At 37.6% G+C, this 25,768-nt stretch overlaps 1 protein-coding gene across 5 annotated transcripts in view; it reads left to right on the top strand.

Annotated features, from left to right (window-relative positions):
* The window catches only part of PRKAA1 (protein kinase AMP-activated catalytic subunit alpha 1), a 39,402-nt gene that overhangs the window by 8,788 nt on the left and 4,846 nt on the right, over positions 1–25,768 (top strand). Inside the window, exons 2-9 of one of the 5 annotated variants that reach the window (XR_004030421.1) lie at positions 12,096–12,237; positions 14,482–14,575; positions 18,109–18,253; positions 20,486–20,573; positions 22,304–22,528; positions 24,573–24,643; positions 24,766–25,252; positions 25,364–25,422. Coding sequence is in view for 4 of the 5 variants with exons in the window: in XM_003274374.3 (XP_003274422.1) it covers positions 12,096–12,237; positions 14,482–14,575; positions 18,109–18,253; positions 20,486–20,573; positions 22,304–22,528; positions 24,766–25,252; positions 25,364–25,490 (1,308 nt within the window). In the remaining variant the exon portion in view is untranslated. Of the gene's footprint in view, positions 1–12,095; positions 12,238–14,481; positions 14,576–18,108; positions 18,254–20,485; positions 20,574–21,051; positions 21,605–22,303; positions 22,529–22,769; positions 22,852–24,572; positions 24,644–24,765; positions 25,253–25,363; positions 25,491–25,768 lie in introns of those variants that run through there. The other 4 variants (XM_003274374.3, XM_030814013.1, XM_030814014.1 and 1 more) reach the window with 4 other exon arrangements.

Raw genomic sequence — 25,768 nt, 5'->3', positions numbered from 1 at the left:
CTTGTCTTTCACCTGTTTGATAATAGCCAGTCTAACAGGTGTGAGGTGATACCTTATTGTGGCTTTCATTTGCATTTCTCTTATGATTAGAGATGTTCAGCATTTTTTCATCTATCTGTTGCCCATTTGTTTGTCTTTTTTTAAATTTTTATTTTTGAGACAGTGTCTCACTCTGTTGCCCAGGCTGGAGTGCAGTGGCATGATCATGGCTCACTGCAGCCTTGACCTCCTGGGCGCAAGCGATCCTCCCACCTCTGCCTCCCAAGTAGCTGGGACTACAGGCATACACCACCACACCTGGCTAATTTATGTATGTTTTATAGAGACAGTGTCTCACCATGTTGCTTAGACTAGTCTTGTATTCCTGGGCTCAAGTGATCCACCTGCCTCGGCCTCCCAAAGTGCTGAGATTACAGGCATGAGCCACCGTGCCTTGCTGGATATTAGCTATATATCTGATGCATGATTTGTAAATACGTTTTCTCAGTCTTTGGGTTGTCTCTTCACTCTATTTGTTTTTGCTTGTTTGTTTGTTTTTTTGAGATGGAGTCTCCCTCTGTTGCCCAGGCTGGAGTGCAATGGCGTGATCTTGGCTCACTGCAACCTGCGCCTCCCGGGTTCAAGCAATTCTCCTGCCTCAGCCTCATGAGTAGCTGGGACTACAGGTGTGCACCACTACGCTCAGCTAATTTTGTATTTTTAGTAGAGATGGGGCTTCACCATGTTGGTCAGGCTGGTCTCGAACTCCTGACCTCGTGATCCGCCTGCCTCGGCCTGCTAAAGTGTTGGGATTATGCGTCTGGCCTGTTTGTTTGTTTTTTGCTGTACAGAAGCGTTTTAGTTTGATGTCATCCCATTTGTTTATTATTGCTTTTGTTGCCTGTGCATTAGGGGGTCATATCCAAGAAATCATTGCCCAAACCTGTGTCATGGAGCTTCTCGCCTAGGTTTTCTTCTAGTAGATTTGTAATTTCAGGTCCTAAATTTAATCCATTTTAAGTTGATATTTGTTAAGGGGTGAGATAAGGGTCCATTTCCATTCTTCTGTATGTGGCCATCCAGTTTTTCAAATGACATTATTGAAGAGACTGTCCTTTCCCCATTGTGTAGTCTTGGCACCTTTGTCAAAAATCCATTGGTTATAGATATATGCATTTATTCTGGGCTATCCATCCTATTCCATTGGTTGACATGTCTGTTTTTATGTCAGTGCCATGCTGTTTTAATTACTATAGGTTTGTAATATATTTTCAAACATGGTAGTGTGATGCCTCCAGCTTTGTTCTCTTTAGGCCTAAAGTCTATTTTGTCTGAAATAAGTATAGCTATCTCTCTTCTCTTTTTGTTTGCATTTGTATAGAATATCTTTTTCAGTCCCTTCATTTTCAGTCTATGAGTGTCTTTTATGGTGAAGTGAGTCTCTTTATAGGCAGCGTAGAGTTGGGTCTTGTTTTTTATCCATTTAGCCACTCCATGCCTATTGTTTGGAGAATTTAATCTGTTTACCTTCGAAGTAATTATTGATAGGTAAGGACTTAGTAGTGCCATTTTGTTAATTGTTTTCTAGTGTTTCTGTAGAACCTTTGTTCCTTTCTCTATTACTTTCCCCCTTTGTGGCTCGATTGCTTTCTGTAGTGGTCCACTTTGGATTTTTTCTTTTTATCTTTTGAAAAAGCAAAGACTTTTGCTTTGTAGTTACCCTGTGGCTTACACAAAACATCTTATAACTGGTATACAAGCTGATAACAAGTTAACTTTGATCACATACACAAATTCTACATTTTTACTCCCCCTCCTCCATGTTTTATGTTCATGATGTCACAATATACATTTAAAAAGTAATTTGTATCTTTAACAAATTACTGTAGCTTTATTATTATTATTATTATTTTTTTGAGACGGAGTTTTACTCTTGTTGCTGGGACTGGAGTGCAATGGCGTGATCTTGGCTCACCCCAACCTCCACCTCCCAGGTTCAAGCTATTCTGCTGCCTCAGCCTCCTGAGTAGCTGGGATTACAGGCATGTGCCACCACGCCCGGCTAATTTTGTATTTTTAGTAGAGATGGGGTTTCTCCATGTCGGTCAGGCTGGTCTCAAACTCCCAACCTCAGGTGACACGCCTGCTTCGGCCTCGCAAAGTGCTGGGATTACAGGTGTGAGCCACCGTGCCTGGCTAGCTTTAACTATTTTTAATAGTTTTCTCTTTTAACCTTTATACTAGATATATAATTGATTTACTCACCACCATTACAGTATTAGTGTGTTTTGGGTTTGACAGTATACTTACTTTTTCCAGTGAGTTTTATACTTCTCATGTTTTCCTGTCACTCATTAGTGTCTTCTTTCTTCAGCTTGAAGAACTTCCTTTACCATTTCTTTTTCTGCTTCTTTTTGTTTGTTTGAGACAAAGTCTCACTTTGTTGCCCAGGCTAGAGTGCAGTGGTGAGATCTCCGCTCACTGCAACCTCTGCCTGCTCTATTCAAGTGATCCTCCCACTCAGCCTCCCAAGTAGCTAGGATTACAAGCGTGCACCACCACTCGCAGCTATTTTTTTTTTTTTTTTTTTTTTTTTATATTTTTAGTAGAGACAGGGTTTCACCATGTTGGCCAGGCCAGTTTTGAACTCCTAACCTCAAGTGCTCCTCCTGCCTCGGCCTCCCAAGGTGCTGGGATTAAAGGTGTGAGCCACCATGCCTGACCACTGTTTTTCATTCTTTATCCTTTTTTCTTCCTCAGATCGTATGATTTCCAGTGGCCTGTCTTCTAATTACTAATCTTTTCTTCTGCTTGATGTAGCCTGTGGTTGAACCCCTTTATTGAATTTTTCAGTTCAGTTATACTATTCCTCAGCTCTATGATTACTGTTTGGTACTTCTTTAGAAAATCCACTTTTCAACTGATAAACTAACTATATCCATTTCTAGGGTTGCATAACAATGCCACAGACTCAGTGACTTACAGCAACAGAAAATTATTCTTTGCCAGTACTGGAGGTCAGAAATTTGAAATCAAAGGGTCATCAGTGCCATGTTTCTTCTGAAGACTCTAGTGGAGAATCTGTTCCTTGCCTCTTCCAGCTGCTGCTGATTCTTTTTTTTTTTTGAGACGGAGTCTCACTCTGTCACACAGAATAGAGTGCAGTGGCGTGATCTCAGCTCACTGCAACCTCCATCTCCCGGGTTCAAGTGATTCTCCTGCCTCAGTCTCTCAAGTAGCTGGGACTATAGGCGCGTTCCGCCACACCTGGCTAATTTTTTTATTTTTAGTAGAGATGAGGTTTCACCATGTTGGCCAGGCTGGTCTCGAACTCCTGACCTCAGATGATCTGCCCGCCTCTGCCTCCCAAAGTGCTGGGATTACAGGCGTGAGCCACCGTGCCCGGCCCTCTTCTAACTTTTTGTGGCTCCTGATGTTCCTTAGTTTGTGATAGCATAACTCCAGTCTCTGCCTCTGTCTTCAAATGGCTGCACTGTCTCGCTCGCTAGCACTCATGCGCGCTCTCTCTCTCTCTCTCTGTGTGTGTGTGTGTGTGTGCTCTCCTCTTCTTGTAAGGATACCAGGCATTAGATATAGGGCTCACCCTAAATCCAGTAAGATTTCATCTTAAATCCTTCACTAGTCACGTCTGTAAAGATCCTATTTCCAAATAAGATAACAATCAGAGATTCTGGGTTGACATGGATTTTGTGGGGGTATTATTCACTTCACTGCACTTGTTTTTATATTTTGTATACTTTTAGTTTTATGCTTTCTTAGTTTTTGAGTAACTTTTAAATTGGTTTGATAGAATGTATTAGTAAAATGCCTGTGGGCTGGGTGTGGTGGCTCATGCCTGTAATCCCAGCACTTTGGGAGGCTGAGGGGGGGAGCGGATCACCTGAGGTCAGGAGTTCAAGACCAGCCTGACCAACATGGTGAAACCCCGTCTCTACTAAACATACAAAAATTAGCCGGGCGAGGTGGTGGGTACCTGTAATCCCAGCTACTCGGGAGGCTGAGGTAGGAGAATTGCTTGAACCCAGGAGGCAGAGATTGCAGTGAGCCGAGATCATGCCATTGCACTCCAGCCTGGGCAACAAGAGCAAAACTCCGTCTCAAAAAAAAAATAAATAAAAATAAAAATAAAAATAAAATAAAATAAAATGTCTGTGGAATTCTAAGACATTGAAATTGATATGAGGCAGGTTTTCAGTACACTGGATTCATGTTCTGATACAGGAAGGAGGTCATAGTAGCAGTGCCTGGCACACAGTAGGTGCTGGTACTCAAATATTTCTTTTTTCTTTTTTTTTTTTGAGATAGAGTCTTGCTCTGTCACCCAGGCTGGAGTGTAGTGGTGCGATCTTGCTTGGCTCACTGCAAGCTCTGCCTCCCGGGTTCACGCCATTCTCCTGCCTCAGCCTCCCAAGTAGCTGGGACTACAGGCGCCTGCCACCATGCCCGGCTGATTTTTTATATTTTTATTAGAGACGGGGTTTCACTGTGTTAGCCAGGATGGTCTTGATCTCCTGACCTCGTGATCCACCCGCCTCGGCCTCCCAAAGTGCTGGGATTATAGGCGTGAGCCACTGCACCCGGCCGTTCAAATATTTCTTGAATGAATGAATTCGTATGATAGAATGCATTTCTGGATAATTCTTATTAGTACAAGGAATTCAGTCTATTCTTTTCAAAACTGTATATACATTAAGAATTTCTCTGATATGTTTAACTTCCATTTGTGTTTTATTAAAAGGATGTGTATGCTTACATGTCTTTCTGAGGATTGTCTTTTTAAAAAAACCAAATTTCACTTACCATGTTCGGAAAAAGCATAACTTTTCGAGTCTGACCTGGGTTGAAGTTTTGGCTTTTCCACTCATTAGCTGTGTAACTTTGGGCAAGTTATTTCATCTTTCTGTGTCTCAATTTCCTGTAAAATATTGCTAATAATGCCAACTCTTCCAGGTTGGTGAGAGTATGTCATTATGTTTGGGTACAAAGTGAGTATGCTGCAAATATTAACTAGTAAGTTGTATACCTTAATTATGTATTGTAAAGGAACTAGATTTATGGTGTAAAAAATTGTTTTTGTTAAAAAAAGCCCTTGTTTATTAAAACTCACATCAAATTAAGTTGCTTTTTTCCTCTGTGTTCTTCTATGACCAAACAAGTGTTCCTATAGTAGGTGAAATCACTGTCAAGAATTGGTGTTATGTGTATATATGTCTGATAGTAATCTGCTGAACATTAACCAAAGTCAGGAAATGAGTTGAACTTTGGAAGGTAGAAATCTGAGGACTGGTGGTAGTGGTGGTGGGGTAGGAGTGGTGGAGCGGGTTGGAGGGATTGAAGTATATGGGAATGGAAGCTAGATACATTAAAATGACAGCTGTTATTTATTTAGCACTTATGTACCTGGATAAAGGAATGCTATTGCATCTGAATGGATAGGGAGCAGTAGTCAGAGCTGAGATAAAGCTGGCTATTCAGAGATTAAAACAAATAATTCAGGGCTGATTAGATACAGATGGGGGAACAGGTCTGGGAGCAGTGGAAAATAAATAACCCTAAATAATAATGGCTACCATTTATTTATCAATCACTTCTATGTGCCAGACATTGTGGAAAGTGCTTTACAAACACTGTTTCATGTATCTGTTATAGTCACCCTTATGGAGTGTGTGGTATTCTTATTTTACGGATGAGTAAATAGAAGGTTGTAGTTTCTTTAACTTGCCCAAGTCAAACATCTAGTAAGTAACTTCAAACAGGAATAAAACTGAGGTCTGTGCGCCTATAAAATCTATGCTTTGTATACATACTGCTTTCACTTGTGCAACTGGAATTAGGGGTTCAACCCTATTCAACTCTACTCCCAAAAAAGGTGAATCTGCTAATACTACTTCTAATTGTTTTTTCCCCTTTGGAAATTTTTTTTTTTGAGATAGAGTCTCGCTCTGTTGCCCAGGCTGGAGTGCAGTGGCATGATCTCCGCTCACTGTAACCTCCCCCTCTCGGGTTCAAGTGATTCTCCTGCCTCAGCCTCCTAAGTAGCTGGGATTACACGTGCGTGCCAACACACCTGGCTAATTTTTTTGTATTTTTAGTAGAGATGGGGTTTCACCATGTTGGCCAAACTGGTCTTGAACTCCTGACCTGGTGATCCACCCACCTCGTCCTCCAAAGTGCTGAGATTACAGGCTTGAGCCACCGCACCTGGCCTTGGAAATTTTTTTTCTAACTGATAAGAATACAAAGCAGCAAGTAAAATTCAAAAAGGGATCACAGTGGAATAACTATTTTCATTTTAGCATATTACCATTTTTATATAAATTTCTTTGTGTAGCTAAAAAATGTAAAATGCATATTTAATTTGTTTTTCACGTTTATAAGAACATTTTCTATAGTTTTCCTATGAGAGTCTGTTAGGTTGGAATAACAATGTGTTAAACAGTTCTCTGAAATTGGTCAGCCTTTTGTTCTTACATAATACACTGTAATGAACATATTTATGCACATTTTTTTCATCAACATTTAAATCAGATTCTTAGAAGGAAAACTACAGATTAAAAAAAAAAAGATCCTGATCATGTAATTTGTGTGTGTGTTTATGAATTTGAATGATCTGTTGGCATTGCTGTCAGTGCACCGCCTCTCTTCCTGCCACTGTGATATGATCATACTTTTGTGATTTCTTCTATTACTTCAAAAGGGAAGAAGTTATGCCACCATACTTTAAAACAATTTATAATTTGATGAAATGCTCAAGTATTAGAAAAAAGTTTTATGGTATATCTTGATTGGTTATGGATTTTGTTCTGTTTATTATGCCTTCTTTTGGCTTGTTGGGGGGCTACTGTTATTTACAGGTGGATTAATATTCTCCTCCGTATTACTCGTGAGTTAAATTATACTCAATTCCCTATTCCATAGTTACCACCTTCCCTCCTATTTTTGCCAATTTCCTCCTCATTTTTTGTTGTGTGTTCTATAAAATTTCCCATCACATTATTATTGCTACTACCTGTTTTCTAAATGATTTTAATTGTATTGTAAAATTCTTCTTGCTCTGCTCTGATTTCATACTTCCTATATTTTCTTATCACTCTGAAAATAGTTAATAAATTTTGCTAATACAATCATGCATTTCATGGATGAGTTTAATGTCTATTCTTTTTTTTGTTTTATTCTTTTGTATTATAAGACTTTTTGCTTTTTCTCATTTTACTGTTATTTTTGTTATCATTACAGGCGGGGAAGGTCCCATAGCCCAGGTTGCTTTTGGTCAATACTGTTTTCCCCAGCAGCATTAACTGGCATGTAGGAGATGCTCAGTACATAATGCCAAAATAATGAATTTGAGAGAATGCTTTGAATTCCTATTCCAGTTCCTTATTAAATGACAGAATATATGTCCAGAGTTTTGGATAAGCTCTAATCGTTTCTTAAAGTTAATTGGGGTTGAAATTCAGTTGAGCAAGGTATCATAGGAGTTGCGTTGGTTTGTGATGGTTTGGGAGTTCAGGCCCAAATTGGATTCTGTCTTAGTATTCTTTGCAAGTCTGAGTCCACCAGTATTATCCAGTATTGTGGCTATTTCCCAGTCCTGTTTCAGCTGAGCAGCTATCAAGAGAAAGTCTGTGCCAAGCCAGAGCTTGGAGATTCTTGGAGGATGTGTTTAGTACCATGCTTAGGTTTTAACGTACTTGTTCTAAGAAAAAAGGTACTTCCTGAAGCAAGCTTTAACAGTCAAGTTGGCTGCTCTTAATCACATCTAATTAGTACTGGAGATTGGAGAAACCCTTATTAGAAATTAGAATGTGCTTCATTTCCACAGTTGATTTCAGCTGTGATTATAGGGTTGCCTGCCTTCTTTCTCTTACACATTTCATACTACACCCCTATCCTCCTAATACAGTTATATCGTACTTTTAAAAAAACCTATATTTGGTTTTTTCATAATTGTGGCTGCGTAAATACTATTTGCTAAGTCAGTATCTATGAGTATGTTTTATTTCTTACAGAACTTTAATTTTACTGGCATTCATGAATTATCTCATTTTTTTCATTTGTTTAATTTTTTTTACCTAAAGCTTAATTTCTCACATCTTCCAGTGCCTTTGTAAAATCCCTCAGAAATAACTATCTTGGATTCTCTGTCACATTCCTGTCTGGATTTGTTGCCTTCTAGGCCTTCTCCATATCTGTTACTGTGACTTTGCTTCACCATTTTGAGATTCTCTTAGTTTTTCTCCTATATTGGATCTCTTCTTTGCTGGATTCCATGCCATCTTTCTTGGGTTTCTTCCTGATTTTGATGGAATATATATTCTCCAGTAGATTCCTGAGAAAGGGTGCACAAAGGTTAAATTTTTGGAGACAGCCTCATGACTGTCTAAATTTTACTGGTGCTGATCATATCCCCAAAAGACCAAATCACTAATGCCGTAATCCCAAATGTTGAAATACTGAAAGATCAAAATCTCTAAAAATCAGAATCCCTAAATTCTAAAAACCTCACACATCTGAAATCCTGAAAATCAGAATCATGAAAGATTAAAATCCCAAATGTTGAAATGCTGAAAGCCAACACCTGGGGTAGAAATTAGTGCATATTCGGTTGTATGAAAGATAGTTGCATCATTTTACTTGCATCATATTAGGTGGAACGGATTGCCTTTTTATTGTATTTATCTGGAAATTAAGTATGGTTTAAGGAGATGGTTTATGGGTGCCAAATTGACGAGGGGTGGATTCATGGATTTAATTTTAGGTGTTAACTTGACTGGATTAAGGAATACCTAGAAACTTGTTAAAGCATTATTTTGGGTTTGTCTGTGAGGAGATTAGTATGTGAGTCTGAGTGGACTAGGTGGGGAAGATCTGCCCTCAATGTTGGTGGCCACCATTAAATCTGCTGGGGGCCCAGAGAGAACAAATCGTTGCCTTTCTGAGAGCTGGAACGGACTTTCCTTCTGCTGAATTGGACATCAGAACTCCAGGCTTGTTGGCATTTGGTCTCCGGGATATACACCAGCAGCCCCCTGGGTCCTGGGCTTTCAGCCTCAGACTGAGACCTGGTTTGGCTTGGTTCTGAGGTCTTTGGACTGAGCCAAACTACCAGCACGCCAGGGTCTCCAGCTTGAAAATGACCTGTCGTGGAACTTATCAGCCACTATAATTGCATGAGCCAATTCCCCTAATAAATCATCTCTCATATATCTATGTATATGTATATCTTATTGGTTATGTCTCTCAAGAATGCTATCTGTCGAGAATTATGTCTGACGAGAATGCTGACTAATAAAGATTTGGTATTGAGAAAGCCAAATATCATTCCTTCTTACTGTATTCCTTACAGCACAATGGAAGAGACCTGTGAAATTGTTCCCTTGCAAAAAGGCTGTGATAAATTAAGTATACCAGGCTACTTAATGGTGAAAGAGAAAAGTTTAAAAGCTAATTATTATTGGTGTTGTGAAGACAGAAAATCACTTAATTGCAATGGCCAAGCAATAACCAGATTTCTAAATGGTCAGCATATACTTACAAAATTTTTAGACTACAACCGCTCTAGTCTAAGCACAAGTGAATGTTTTGAAGATCATAGAAGTGAATATGCAGGTGAAAAATATAAGAAAGCTCCCCTGCCATATTATTCAATCAGTTATGACTTCTGCCCTTTCACACATAGTGCCAATTTGCTATGCTATGTATTTTATCTTTGCATCATTTCTAATATTGCAGGTATAAATTCTGTAAAGGCTTTTAGAGAATTCTAATTCATTTTATGCCCTTTTTTTGCATATTTGACTCCATGACAGTGCATTATCACAATGTGACGTAATGTGTAAACATTGTGCATGTAAATAAAAATGTTGAAACTTGCTCAGTAAATTAAGAGATGTCCGTTTTGTTCATCTGTATTTGTGAAAGATAAAATTTCTCAAGATCTTGGCTCTTTGGGTGACTCTATTGCAGTTTTTATGCAAGCGGTAGTGACCCATTGCAGTTTTTGATCGATCTTGTCAGAAGATTCAGGTTGTCTGGTATTTCAGATGACCACAGTTATGAATCTGGGTGCACCTGATTACCAACCATAGTGATACGTGTTTATCCATTTTGCTTTTTAATCTATTTCTTCATGAATACATTTTATCTCTTCCTATTATACCCATGCAATGGTTGTTAGTATACCTGAGTGTTTATGCTTGCAAAAATATGTTATTAGTGCCTATTTTATTGTGTAAAGTGGCCTATGAACTGTTCCGTTGTGTTTTTATGTTTCTCAAATAAATCTTTTAAAAATGGAAATAAGTGTCTTTTAGAGAACTTTTTACAAATTATTTTTCCAGAATTCTATTTTTAGGATTTTGTTCTTTTGGGATTGTGATTTTTGGAATTTTAGATTTTAGGGATTTTGATCTTTTGGGATTTCAACATTTGGGATTATGGCATTTGGGATTGTGTCTTTTGGGATTATGTCCTAAACCCAAATTCTGTCACCACCGACTGTCTAGTGATAGCATTTAAAATGGAAAGATAAAATGACTTGATTTTTTTTCCCTTTATTTTTAACTGCATTTTGAAAAATAGAGGCTGGGCATGGTGGCTCACACCTATAATCCTAGCACTTTGGGAAGTTGAGGCTGGTGGATTGCTTGAACCTAGGAGTTTGAGACCATCCTGGCCAATATGATGAAACATCATTTCTACAGAAAAATACAAAAAAATTAGCTGGGTGTGGTGGGGCCTGCCTGTAGTCCCAGCTACTTGGGAGGCTGAGATGGGAGGATCACCTGATCACCGGAGCCTGGGGAGGTTAAGGCTGCAGTGAGCTCTGATTGTGACACAGCACTCTACCCTGGGTGATAGGGTGACACCCTGTCTCAAAAAAAAAAAAAAAAAAAAATTAAAAAACAGGAAAAAAAATTTAAAACATAGAGAAACCAAAAAAACTAGAAACCACATGCACATGAACCAGAATTTCAAAGGTATAAGAGGTTATGGATGGGGAAATGTATCTGTGGCATGAGAGAGTCTTTTGGGATGATGGAGCTGTTCTGTATCTGACTATATAATGCTGGTTACACCAATTTCTATATGTTTTAATATCCATATAAATGATACTAAAAGAAAAATTTCAGTCCGTATGTGTGATAGGTTAAAAGGTGAAAAATTAAAAGAATTTAAAAATACAAAAAGGTATATAGCAAAAAAGTCTCCTTCCTCTCTTTGTTTAGCCTTCTAGCTTTCTTTTCTGGAAGAAACCACTGTTACCAATTTCTTAGGTATTCTCCTGTGTAATCACTCTTAAACATCTGAACATTTGGGATGCATCTGGCAAAAGAGAAAAGAACTTACATTTGCTTAGCTATTTTCTGAGGATGCTAGATAACTACTCTTATAATATATGTCTAAATATATTATTATTTTTATTTTGTTGAGACAGAGTCTCAATCATCACCCCAGACTGGAGTGCAGTGGTGCGATCTGGGCTCACTGCAACCTCTGCCTCCCAGGTTCAAGTGATTCTCCTGCTTCACCTCCCAAGTAGCTGGGATTACAGGCATGCGCCACCACCACACCCAGCTAATTTTTGTATTTTTTGTTTGTTTGTTTGAGACAGAGTTTTGCTCTTGTTGCCCAAGCTGGAGTGCAGTGGTGTGATCTCGGCTCACTGCAACCTCTGCCTCCTGGGTTCAAGCGATTCTCCTGCCTCAGCCTCCCGAGTAGCTGGGATTACAGCTGTGTACCAGCACGCCTCGCCAATTTTTTGTATTTTTAGTAGAAATGGGGTTTCACCATGTTAGCCAGGCTGGGCTCGAACTCCTGATCTCAGGTGATCCGCCTGCCTCGGCCTCCCAAAGTGCTGGGATTACAAGCATGAGCCACCGCTCGCGGCCATTAATTTTTGTATGTTTTAGTAGAGATGGGGTTTTGCCATGTTGGCCAGACTGGTTTCGAACTCCTGACCTGAAGTGATCTACTCGTCTCAGCCTCCCAAAGTGCTGGGATTACAGGCGTGAGCCACTGCACCTGGCCAGAATATGTGTAAATATATTATTAGTCATACTTAGTACTAATTTATTAAATTACTTCTTTTACAGTTGGAAAACATGAATTGACTGGGCATAAAGTAGCTGTGAAGATACTCAATCGACAGAAGATTCGGAGCCTTGATGTGGTAGGAAAAATCCGCAGAGAAATTCAGAACCTCAAGCTTTTCAGGCATCCTCATATAATTAAACTGTAAGCTCTGTTTATATTAAATATAGTCCAGTCATCTTTTCATCTTTTTTGTTAACCTACTTAATGTGACAAGTGAGAAAAATGACTGACACTTCTTTTTGTTTCCTGAGGGTTTTGAAAAGTTTCTTCCTAGGCCATGTACGGTGGCTCACACCTGTAATTCCAGCACTTTGGGAGCCTGAGGCAGGCGGATCACCTGAGGTCAGGAGTTCGAGACCAGCCTGGCCAACATGGTGAAACCCCGTCTCCAGTAAAAATACAAAAATTAGCTGGGCATGGTGGTGGGCGCCTGTAATCCCAGCTACTTGGGAGGCTAAGGCAGGAGAATGGCTTGAACCTGGGAGGCGGAGGTTGCAGTGAGCTGAGATTGTGCCATTGCACTCCAGCTTGGGCAACAAAAGCGAAACTCTGTCCCCCCCAAAAAATAAAAGTTTCTTCCCATTCATGTATTTTTCTAACCCCACTGATGGTCATTTAAGCCTATGTTCATGTTTTGCCCTTGTGCTTATCAGCTGTTATCTTCTCATTCTTTCCTGTCTTCTGGAAAGATGCCCTTCTGGTAATGTTTGGTGCCCCATTGCTGTAAAACCAACAATGATCTGCTAATAAAAACTCTTGACCTCCAAATGCCCACATGATGTCAGTTAGCCTCACTAGTGAGAATGTGGTAGTAGAAAGGGTTTTTCCCCATCCTGCTTATACCTGAACATACAGATAACAAAATTTCAGGAATCCAATATTTCAAAAGGGCAGTAATCTTACTGTTGTTTTACAGTTGCCAGTTATAGAGTCTACAAATAACTATTTCCTGCTCAGCTTCTGCTTTGTTATGCGGGCAATAACTTAAAGCTGCTTAGGTTTTTCTCCTGAACTGGCTGACTCAAATTTGTTTCACTCTTACCTCTTCTCATTTGTTGAGTGCTATGGTTTTAAATACCATCCATACGCTGACCACCCCTAAATGTACATCTCTTGCTTTAAGATCTCTTCTTTTTTTTTTTTTTGAGACAGTCTTGCTCTGTCGCCCAGGCTGGAGTGCAGTGGCGCAGTCTCGGCTCGCTGCAACCTCCACCTTCCGGGTTCATGCCATTCTGCTACCTCAGCCTCCCGAGTAGCTGGGACTACAGGCACCCACCACCAAGCCCGGTTAACTTTTTGTATTTTTAGTAGAGACAGGGTTTCACCGTGTTAGCCAGGATGGCCTCGATCTCCTGACCTCGTGATCCACCTGCCTCGGCCTCCCAAAGTGCTGGGATTACAGGTGTGAGCCACCGCGCCTGGCCAAGATCTCTTCTTACTCATTTGCGCACTGCTGACTTTACATTTCCATTTGGATGTTCGCAAGGCATTTAAAACTCAACCCGGCCCAAAATGAACTCTTTATTACTCTCCCAAACCTGCTCTTCCCACAGTTTTCACCATCTTGGCTAACAGCCAGTTACCCAGGGCTAAAACTTAGGAACCATTTTTAACTTCCCTGTTTCTTTCACTTTTTATCATCCATTTCCTTTCTTCCTTCACAATCAAGCTAGGATTTGATTGCTTCTCAGTTCCTTTATTGCTGTCAGCCTGGTCTCAGCCACCTTCATCTGTCTCATGAAATCCTGAAGTAACCTCCTGTGGCTACCTTTACTGTCGACAGTTAATTCTTCACACTGCTGCCATAGTGTTCCTTTTAGTATGCCAGATCCCATGACTGCTTAAAACGTACGATAGCTTTTCATCTTCCTTGGAGTAAAAGCCAAAGCCTTATCATGGCTTGTAAAATTCTGTGTCTTCTGGCCTGCAGTTAACACCTTTGACTCTACATCCTATTTCTCTCTTAATATTCCTCAAACATGCCAAGCAGGCTTCTACTTGGGGAACTTTGCAGTTGCTATTCCCTCTCCCAGTTTCACTTTCCTCCTAGATAATTACATAATTTGTTCCCATTCTTCTTTTAGGCTCAGCTCGAATGTTACTTTATTAGAGCCTTTCCTTTAGCACTCTGTATACAAAGATTCCCCTTCATTTGCTTTATTTTTCTTCATAGCATGTTCCACCACCTGAGATATTGCTTATTTATTTAGTGTCTGTTTCCTGGTTCCTGGAACATGAACTCCATGAGAGCAGAGAATTTTTGTTTCTTGCAGTTTTCCTAGCTCCTAGCCTAGTACCTGGTATACTATAGGTGCTTAGTAAATATTTATTGAATGAATGAATATACATGTTTTAATATTCGTAGACAATGTTTTCTCTCACCAGGTACCAGGTCATCAGTACACCATCTGATATTTTCATGGTGATGGAATATGTCTCAGGAGGAGAGCTATTTGATTATATCTGTAAGAATGGAAGGGTAAGCTGTTCTGCTTTAATTCTGTATGTATTTTGTAACCCCCCTTTATCCTTTACTAGCATCAAAATGTCAGCAAGCAATTTTAAGAGGTCTATTTAATAACCAGTTCCCTTAGTCATATATTTGTTTAGAATCATAAACTATTTAGAACTAGAAAGGATCTTAAATATTATCTCTTTAGCCTGTTTATACAGATGTGGATACTGAGCCTCATAGCTTATATGTTTGCTCACAGTAACGTGATTTATTAATGATGGAATTGGCTTGAGACCCCAGAACTTAGAATCCTCAGACTTATGCCTCCAGGGTATACAAATACTTTGAATATGTATCTTAATGTAATTAATCGTTACAAAATATATTATTACTTAAAGATCTAGTCCTTACTAGTCAATTCTAGCCACAATTTAAATTGCATTCATTTTTTGGTTTCAGAAATCTGATATACCTGGAGTAGTAAAAATAGGCTCCACGAAGGAGGTAGGAATTAGATATAAAGAATTTAGAGCTGGAAGGAACTTTATAGGACATTTTGAACACTACCTTAAGTTACAGATACAAAAACTCAACACTGCCCTCTGCCCATACTTTTTCTCATACCCAGGTTATGTGGTATACAAAAGCCCCTTTGTGGGAGAGCTGTATCTAGCCCTGAAAAGAAAGCTTTTCTCTCAATCTTAAGTTATTTACATTACTCATTCATTTGTTCTATGTAGCATGTCTATTTACTTTTATCAAAATCAAACTTACTAACCAAGTTAATTTTGATTTTACTATTTCTTAACATGATTCATTTCTGTTTCAGTTACTCCCTGTTACTCCTGCTTCTCCTTACCAAAAAAAAAAAAAAAAATTCTGCCTGGAGAAACGGGAAACAGGCACAATTGATATATTTTTTCTTATCTTTTCTGTTGTTGTTTATTTCTTGGTTTTACCTTGTGGGTATTTCTTCAGTTTTACCAGTTGAATATTAAAATTTCAGCACCCATATTTTCTATTTCAAAAGCTTCTTATTTTCTGAAATTTTCATTTCTTTAGTCTGCTGTTATTTGCCTCACAGACGTAATAACCTAGTCTGAGGTTGGCATTTTAAAAAAAGTTTTCCTCTGTTCCGTCTTGTTCTGTACCTTCTGTGCTCTCTGCATTCATTTTATTCATTTTTGTCTTTGATGCATGGCCCTTCTTCAGATATTTGGTGATTCTTGACTGTCCACTAAATATTTAAGAATAGGGTGTTAAATGCCAGGCTCATGTGGGTAGGACTTATTGATTGCTGGGTTTTCTCATAGCTTGACTAGGTAGGGACTTGTCTATTTTATTACTGTATACCAAATGCTAATAATAACAAATACGTTTTCTTGGATCAGATATTTGCTCCAGAAGAAACCTTCCCATTTCCTTAAAGGCCTTAGCTTAGCTACCAGTGCTGCAGGAGCTGAGTGGGGAAAAGAGATGCAAGTCTCACTAGTTAATATGTTGACTTCGTCTTAGCCCCCATGTTTTCCTTAGGATGCCTTATCCCTGCCTTGGTGTCCTTGAGAGCAGAGCTGGTTCAGCCTTACTAGAGTAAATTATAGGTCTTACTCCCCAATATGGGTGAGTTTAAAAGCTTCTTACTTCAAGCACTTGTCCTGTTTTCAGCTCATCCCTGACTTCTACCTTGAGCAGTTCCCTATGTTTCCAATTTCTAAGGCTTCCCAGGCTTTGTGTGCAGATGTTTATTTTTTACTGGTTTCTACCCCTATAGGCATAGGTTTCAGCTTTCTCTTGTAGGCTTAGTCTTTATTACTGTTTATCTATTGTCGTCCTTGGTGACTCCTCTTGATTACTGCTGTCTCTTTTGTTCTTTTTGTCTTTATATGCGTCTTTTATTGCTGATGTCATTTTAGTGATGTTTCAAGAGTTGGAGACAAAAGATTTAATCTGCTATGTTTAATTGGAAATGTATTTTGACTTTTCTAACCTTCCTTTATAGACATCCCTTTCTCCAACCTTTGTAATTGTACTTGTTACTAATACAGTATAATTTTCATTTTTGTAGCCTGTCTAGTTATTTTACTTTTTATATTTTGTTTAATCGTTTTCTCCTATTTTTTCATATTTGAACAGATACTCTTTTTTTTCCCCATGAACCTACAAATCTAGAAATAAAAGTATTAGAATGCTAAAGGATTAGTATTTTTCTAGAGGAACGGTATCTTATAATAGTTTCTTCTTTCAAAATAAATTACTGATATGTATTTTCTCCCAGATTATCCATGCCCTTTAAGGTGTATGTCTGGTTTTAGAATGCTAATTTGTGACCTATGTTAGAGAATTGCATATTGGAGTCCTTCGCCTAGAGGATTAATAGCTTATTTATTAAATATGACTTCTTGGGAGCACGCATGTCCAAGTAATGGTTGTCACTTATGTTGAAAAAAGTGATAAGAATATATGGATACATAGAGAAGTTTAAAAAAAATACTTCAGGCCGCATGCAGTGGCACATGCCTGTAATCTCACCACTTTGGGATGCTGAGGCGGTAGATTGCCTGAGCTCAGGAGTTTGAGACCAGTCTGGGCAACATGGCAAAGTCCTGTCTCTATCAGAAATACAAAAATTAGTGGGCATGGTGGCATGTGCCTGTGGTCCCAACTACTTAGAAGGCTGGGATGGGAGGATTGCTGGAGCCCAGGGAAGTCGAGGCTGCAGTGAGCCGTGATGGCACCACTGCACTCCAGCCTGGATGAAAGAACGAGACTGGGTCTCAAAGTATAGATAAATTTAACCCTCCCCCCAAAAAAAACCAAACAAAAACAAAAATGTAGTTGCTACATAAGATTTTTTTTTAGCAAGCATATTAAAGATAAAATGCTATGATATTTTATTACATGAATTAAGGTGTTTCTTGTTAAAATGTCTTCTATTTTAGGACATACAGCAACATAGTTGCTTGCTGGTTTATGAATAGCGCTTAAATATTACTTCCTCATGGTCTAAAATAGTATCCCCCACCCCACTATCACTCACTGCACCCATATTTTGCTTTATTTTTCTTCAAAAACAGTATCACTCCTTCAGACTATATTTGTCTATTTTCATCAACTAGATTAGGGCCTTTGTTTTATTCATTGCTGTGTAATGACTCTCTAAAGCAATGTATAGCACGTTGAAGGTATTCAGTAAATATTTGTTAAAAGAATGAAAGATTTAACATTTCCAGCTTATAAAAGGAAATATGCCAAATTTCAAGTAGATATTGAAATTATTTGAAATAACTCATGAGATATAGAGGAAGGTAAGCTGTTACAATGTAGTCATATGCAAATGATAATATTAGAAACTTGAGTTACTGATTTGGGTTCCAAGACCATCTTAGCATTTCTGTTTTGTGCTGTAGGTATCTCCTCCTCATGTCAAAAGTATCTTATAAGTGAAGTTCATTCGGAAGATTTTCATGTATTTTGACAATTTTATAGGTTGGAGAATTATAGATAGGACAATTTACTTTGAAAGACACACCTTTAAAAAGCCTCTCTACTTTTCTTAGCTGGATGAAAAAGAAAGTCGACGTCTGTTCCAACAGATCCTTTCTGGTGTGGATTATTGTCACAGGCATATGGTGGTCCATAGAGATTTGAAACCTGAAAATGTCCTGCTTGATGCACACATGAATGCAAAGATAGCTGATTTTGGTAAGGATAATTTTATAGTTTCTTAACATTCATTTCTAATGTTCTTATAGTTTCAATGAACCTATGTAGAATTCTTCAGATAACTGTAAAAGATTATATAAAGTAATAGACTGAGTATATCAAAGTATTCTGTTTTGTCTGTGAACATACAAAAAGAAGAAAAGCTAAGAAATCATCTTTTCTTAGCTTTAAATGTCTTTATTACTATTACTATTATTTTATAGAGGCAGGGTTTCGCTTTGTCGCCCAGGCTGGAGGGCAGCGACGTGATCATAGCTCACTGTATCCCCAAACTATTGGGCCAGGTGACCCTCCTGCCTCAGCCGCCTGAGTAGCTGGGACTGCAGGCATGCACTACCATGCCAGGCTAAGTTTTGTCTTTTTGTGGAGACGGGTTCTCACTATGTTGTCCAGGCTGCTCTTGAACTCCTGGCCTCAAGTGATCCTCCTGCCACAGCCTCCCAAAGTATTGGGATTACAGGTGTGCACCACTGCACCTGGCTCTTTAAATATCTTTAAAATTAAATTTTAAACAACTTAAGTTGGTAGCATTAGAGAGACTATTTGAAAAGAGTATTATTTGTGAAAGAGAAGGTAGCAGCTTTATTTCCAGTATGTTCAAAAGAATCAAGTATGGAGAAGGAAAGTGAGTGGGATGGAATTATTTAAAACTTTGAAAGCCAGAAGTGAACTATGTGAATTTAATTATTTAAAATTATTTAAAACAATTTTTTAATTAAAAAAATTTATTTAAAAATTATTTTAAAATGTTTTAAATGATAGTAAATTATAATTTGTTTAAAGAACATTTTGATTGTTAAAAATGAATTTATTTTGGCTGGGCGTGGTGGCTTATGCCTGTAATCCCAGCATTTTGGGAGGCCGAGGCGGGTGGATCACCTGAGGTCAGGAGTTCAAGACCAGCCTGGCCAACATGGTGAAACCCCATCTCTACTAAAAATACAAAATTAGCCGGGCATGGTGGTGTACACCTATAGTCCCTGCTACCCTGGAGGCCGAGGCAGGAGAATTGCTGGAACCCAGGAGGTGAAGGTTGTAGTGAGTTGAGATCGCCTGTCCGGCCTGGGTGACAGAATGAGACACGGTCTCAAAAAAAAAAAAAAAAAAATATTTTTTCTGTATTTCCTATATAAATTGCCATCGACCCTACTAAACCTAAGAGAAAAAGGAATCTCTTCAGTTCTTTTCTTTAGGTTGGTTTTAGTTCAAATCAGATAACTTTTTTTTTTGTTTGTTTTTTTGTTTTGAGACAGAGTTTCACTCTGTCACCCAGGCTGGAGTGCAGTGGTACGATCTCGGCTCACTGCAACCTCTGCCTTCCAGGCTCAAGTAATTCTCCCACCTTGGCCTCCCAAGTAGCTGGGACCACAGATGCGGGCCACCATGCACAGCTATGTTTTTTTGTATTTTTGGTAGAGATGGGGAATCACTATGTTGGCCAGGCTGGACTCGAACTCCTGAGCTGAAGTGATCTGCCTGTCTTGGCCTCCCAAAGTGCTGGGATTACAGGCGTGAGCCACCATGTCTGGCCCAGAGAACATTCTTATAAAAATTTTCCTCAGTTTTGACTACATCTATGTATCTATATCTATAACTATATCTATTTAAATGTTCAGAGATTAACTGGAAAATGCCAACCAAACCTGAGCTGGTGGTTTTGGTGTTTTTTTTTTTTTTTTTAAATAGTAATTGGCTAAATTATTTGGATTTCTTATTCCTCAGTTGATTATTTTTATAGGGTGCATTTTTGAGGGAGCAACAGTTTCTTTTTGGAGTAAAACTATGAGGGAACTTTGAAATTCAAAATCACTGGTTTTTTTTGTTGTTGTTGTTTTTAAAGAATCAGAACAGGCTTAATAGGAACTTTGAATTTTAATCCTTCTATTCATCTGTTATAGATTATTTTCCCTAGTAATTTCTGTACTAATAAAACTTAAACATGCCAAGTTTTTTCTAATAAGCAAAATAACCAACAGCTTAATATATTTGCATTAAACTCTAACAGTGCACTAACTTTAAATGTTGAAATAGATTACACATTTTAGGGCATAATGGCAGAATATTTGGCTACAGTAGACCATAGGATTTTGTTGAAGCAAATAACAAAATGATGATTTATCATTTTAATGCAAACTCGATTTTATTGTTTAATGGGATTTTAATTTTTGTCTTTGGGAAATCTTTTGAGTAGCTGATTTTGTGCACTTTCAGGTCTTTCAAACATGATGTCAGATGGTGAATTTTTAAGAACAAGTTGTGGCTCACCCAACTATGCTGCACCAGAAGTAATTTCAGGAAGGTAGTATTTGATACCCTGCCGCCCTCAGTACATTTGAAATTGTCTTTTTCTCCTAGATTTTGTTAGTCTATAGTGTCATATTTAATTCTAATGAAAGGAAAGAAATATAAGCCTTATTCTTAACCACATTTATGTGTGAATGAGGGTTAAGGACTACAAGTCAACATTATATTAAAGTTGTTAGAAGAGAGTACGTTAATTTTTTTCCCAGGTGGAAGAAATGGGAAGTTTAAAACTAGGGTGTTTAAAAAGTAGGTAAGACACTGGAAACTTGAATAATACAGAAATATCTAGTAGTTAGAAAAAGATTACTATTTACTTAGAGGAAAAGTTAAACATGTAATGTGTAGCTTTAATTTTTTACATAGATGGCATTTTGTAGTACCTTTATGTTTCATGACAAAACGTCTTGGGGAATTGGGCTGAAGTAATCTTTAGACTTCATTTATGTTGAATCTTTGTTCTTTAAACCTTTTAGAGACTGCAATATTATAAGAATTTTAACCTCTCAATTTACTAACTACCAGCATTGAGAACATGAAGATATTTGTACAGTGTCACTTTTTGAATAGTTTGGAAAACAGGAGAATTTAATATTTTTAAGAATAACTCTTTGTCCTTCACCATACTACTGAAATTGAAAACAGAAGCTGAAGTTTGCTAGTTTTTATAATGAACTTTTAATAACTTTTCACCCAAACCATACTTATTTGTGTGAATGTTTTGCATCTTGATTAACTCAATGCAGAAATACTGTAGTATTTTCTTTCCATTTTTATAAGCTTGTTGGCCTAGACTGCTCAAAGAAATGAGATTTGTGTAAAAATACAGCTGTAAGGCAGGAGTACCTAATTTTAGATTTGTCAAGTTTCATCTTTTTTTTAAATATTAACTTAATGTCAAAAATTATTTAAAAATTTTTTTTAAAAATTGTGTTGTTTGTCTTAATTCTTTTAGGAATAAAACAATTCAGGACATGGAGACTGTGGAAAGTGTTATTTAAAGAAATAAAAAGAAATGTTATAACTGTGCATATATGCAATGGGCTATTACTGAAATTTAATTTTTCTAGTTTGGATAAAGTCTTTCTTCAAGCTCTTGGTGTATGAGAACTTTTACTTTCAAAATAATATTTATCGATCAGTTCAGCAGTACATAAATTTAAAGAAATCCTTTTCCTGAATCCAGACTTTGAATGGGTGATCTAACTAGTCTGCAGCCAGTTAAGGCACTTGAGTACAATGCACTGCAGATGGGATTTTAAAACTCTGTGAACCAATTTGCCTGGCTTTGTTTCACAGCCTCAGGATCCTTCCACCTTGGTGTAAGGGGTCTTGTGTTATTGGGATTGTGGGATCAGAGTCCATTACTAAAGAACATTCTCAGTTGATGAAATGTCACTTAATCTCTCCTCTGTAACAAAAACCAATGGTTTTAAATTGAATAGTGATATGTTTGTTCAAGATTTGGCCCTATTGTTAGATCCCATCAGGGCCATAGTAAATAGTAGAACAGAATTTTAGCTATGGTGTGTAATTTACAAAACTTCTTGACGTTTGTTTTCAAAGATAATACTGATGGAATTAACGTTATGTGTAACATGTAGTAGTGGCTATAAAAACCATATTCTGCTTATGAATTCTTTATGAAATATCCATATTTGAAGTTTTTGATTAACTGATTCTTAGGTTAAAATGATTCTTTAATCCAATTGTTATTTCCTGTTACAGATTGTATGCAGGCCCAGAGGTAGACATATGGAGCAGTGGGGTTATTCTCTATGCTTTATTATGTGGAACCCTTCCATTTGATGATGACCATGTGCCAACTCTTTTTAAGAAGATATGTGATGGGATCTTCTATACCCCTCAATATTTAAATCCTTCTGTGATTAGCCTTTTGAAACATATGCTGCAGGTGGATCCCATGAAGAGGGCCACAATCAAAGATATCAGGTAATAAAGCAGTTTGGAAGTTATCAGATCTAATAGTATCCATGATAAAAGTTATGTGAAAAAAAAAGTTGCAGAACAGAATATACAGTGTAATCCTGTTTTTATGTGAAAAAAATAGAGTGTATAGACACATTTATTTTATTTTGTTATTAGAAATACATAGCAAACTGGTTACCTTAGGGAAGTAAGATTAGTAAGAGGGAGGGCTTTCACTTTTTACTTACACATCTTTGTTTTGAAGTTTTTACAGTGAACATCATATTACTTTTTAAATTAACAAAAAAGCTAATGAAAAACTGGTGCTGTGGCTCACACCTGTAATTCCAGCACTTTAGGAGGCTGAGGAAAGAGGATCATGTGAGCTCAGGAGTTTGAGACCAGCCTGGGTAACATAGCGAGGCCCCATATGTACGTATATCTTTTATTTTTATTTATTTATTTTTTTTGAGACAAGGTCTTGCTCTGTCACCCAGCCTGGAGTGCAGTGGTGTGATCATAGCTCACTGTAGCCAGTAACTCCTGGGTCAAGTAATCCTCCCACTTTAGCCTCCCTAGTAGTTGAGACTACAGGCATCCACCATCGTGCCTGGCTGTTTTTTGTTGTTATTGTTTTGTTTTTTGTTTTTGTTTGTAGTGACAGGGTCTTGCTATTTTTGCCCAGGCTGGTCTTGAACTCCTGGCCTCAAGTGATCCTTGTGCCTTTCCCTCCCAGTGTGGGGATTACAGGTGTGAGCCAGTATGCCTGGCATTAGAATTAATACTTTTCAGTAGTAAATTTGTGGGTTGCTGTTTGATTTCTTATCTCACGAATTAATGCATTTTTTTTTCTTTTTTTAATCCCAAGTAATGAGATTTAATTGACATGTTTTTCCTGGTAGTATACATTGAATTACATGCAGAATTCCTGTTTTGTAGGTAAAAGTCAGTATTACCAGTTTCATCTGGTTCAACCTAATAGTATAAATTAGACAAAAATGATGATGACACATTTTCTTCTCAAATTTGGGTGAGCCATTTCTGATGAAGACTTAAACAATTTTATTGCAAGCTTTGTTTCTTTTTTTTTTTCCTCCTATGGAAATTTTGGTCTCTTTTGGTCTTCTAATGGCTAGACTGCACATTTATCTGAGAAGGAAGAAAGAAATCAGATATAGATCTGGGAATAGTAAATACGAAAGCATTAGTATAATGAAGAAGAAGGAAAGATTATATGTGGAACTTGAAGCTTGATTACTTTCCACTTACTACACATGTTTTAGACTAGCTAAAAAAGAGACCATGAATGGCAGGGCATGATTTTATCACCAAAGGGAAAGGACAAATCATTCTCTAAAATTTATATTTTAAGATATCTAGGTAAGAAATGTTTTTGCTTGTATTTTACCTATTTTCTTCCAATTAAAATATAATACATGACAATTGAAAAGACTTAGAAAAACACCAACAACAATAGAGAATAGAAAATTATCTTTAATCCCATGACCCAGAAGACATTGTTCTTTTTTTTTTTTTTTTTTTTTTTCCTCTCTGGATTTTATTTAGTTTTAGCAAAGTGACATAGTTCAGGTCAAACATATTCTTAAATATGTGAAGTTAGGGAATTAGAATAGGAAATCATTCAGGGCATGGCCTTTCCAGTCACACAGAACTGGGTTGTAATCCTGGTTCTGTCACTTAACTGTCTTTGTGACCTTGAGCATGTTCCTTGATGTTTTTTTTTTTTTAACCTCAGTTCCTTCATTTAAAACAAAGAGATATTATCTTCATATAATTGTTTCGATGATGAGGGGAGATAGTGTATATGAAGTGTTTAGCATAAAACTTAGCACATAGTAAGTACTCAATAGTTGTCTACTATTTTTCTTGTTGTTATATTATTTTCACTTAACATTATATCAAAAGAGTATTATAATGAAGCTACCTAATATGTTCTCTTTCTAAGCTGGAAATAAGCTGTTCTTTTCATTGTTTGTCATTGTCATTTGTCCCATAACTTTTTTCCCCCCATTGCTGTATCAATACATTCTCCCTCTTAAAACTGGAGGGAGATTGGAGCATTTCCCTCAACATACACAATGAAGTGCGAGCTAGAAGAGGAAAATTTCAGTGCAAAAGGTGACAATAATACAGTATGAATATAAATATAAATTAGGTCATATTCTAAACTCCTTAAACTGTTACTTTCAGTCTCAGCTCTCTTCAAAGTCCTTCTCCTGATCCTGCCATTTTTCTCTCAGGGAACATGAATGGTTTAAACAGGACCTTCCAAAATATCTCTTTCCTGAGGATCCATCATATAGTTCAACCATGATTGACGATGAAGCCTTAAAAGAAGTATGTGAAAAGTTTGAGTGCTCAGAAGAGGAAGTTCTCAGCTGTCTTTATAACAGAAATCACCAGGATCCTTTGGCAGTTGCCTACCATCTCATAATAGATAACAGGAGAATAATGAATGAAGCCAAAGATTTCTATTTGGCGACAAGCCCACCTGATTCTTTTCTTGATGATCATCACCTGACTCGGCCCCATCCTGAAAGAGTACCATTCTTGGTTGCTGAAACACCAAGGGCACGCCATACCCTTGATGAATTAAATCCACAGAAATCCAAACACCAAGGTGTAAGGAAAGCAAAATGGCATTTAGGAATTAGAAGTCAAAGTCGACCAAATGATATTATGGCAGAAGTATGTAGAGCAATTAAACAATTGGATTATGAATGGAAGGTAAGAAAGAAAGAACATTTTGATTATTAGCATATTTGGTAAACCCATAGTCTATAAAATGTTTTATAGAAGAATTACTTTTGACTTGGTTTTTGTTATACCATGTGCTAGGTTGTAAACCCATATTATTTGCGTGTACGAAGGAAGAATCCTGTGACAAGCACTTACTCCAAAATGAGTCTACAGTTATACCAAGTGGATAGTAGAACTTATCTACTGGATTTCCGTAGTATTGATGGTATGTACATCACACAAAACAGCATAGATTAGACCTTGTTACTAACTTGGTATTTTACTCTTTGATTCTTTTGAGGCTTCTTGACTTGTTCCTAGTAATTCAACTGCAAAGGAATAAAAAATGTGACTTCTTGTGCCTTTGCAATATTAACATTTATGAATCTTATTATTCTTGTAATCTTATAGCATATTGTCCTTTTAAGATTATCATCTTGTAAAATCCTTAAAGCCAGGTGTAGTCTGATCCTAAGGTGATAGTTTTCTCCTGCATTTGTTTTT

Source organism: Nomascus leucogenys, chromosome 6 (genome assembly GCF_006542625.1).
Source record: "Nomascus leucogenys isolate Asia chromosome 6, Asia_NLE_v1, whole genome shotgun sequence".
In the NCBI taxonomy this organism is placed as follows: domain Eukaryota; kingdom Metazoa; phylum Chordata; class Mammalia; order Primates; family Hylobatidae; genus Nomascus; species Nomascus leucogenys.
This window is presented reverse-complemented; position numbering and strand designations above follow the sequence as displayed.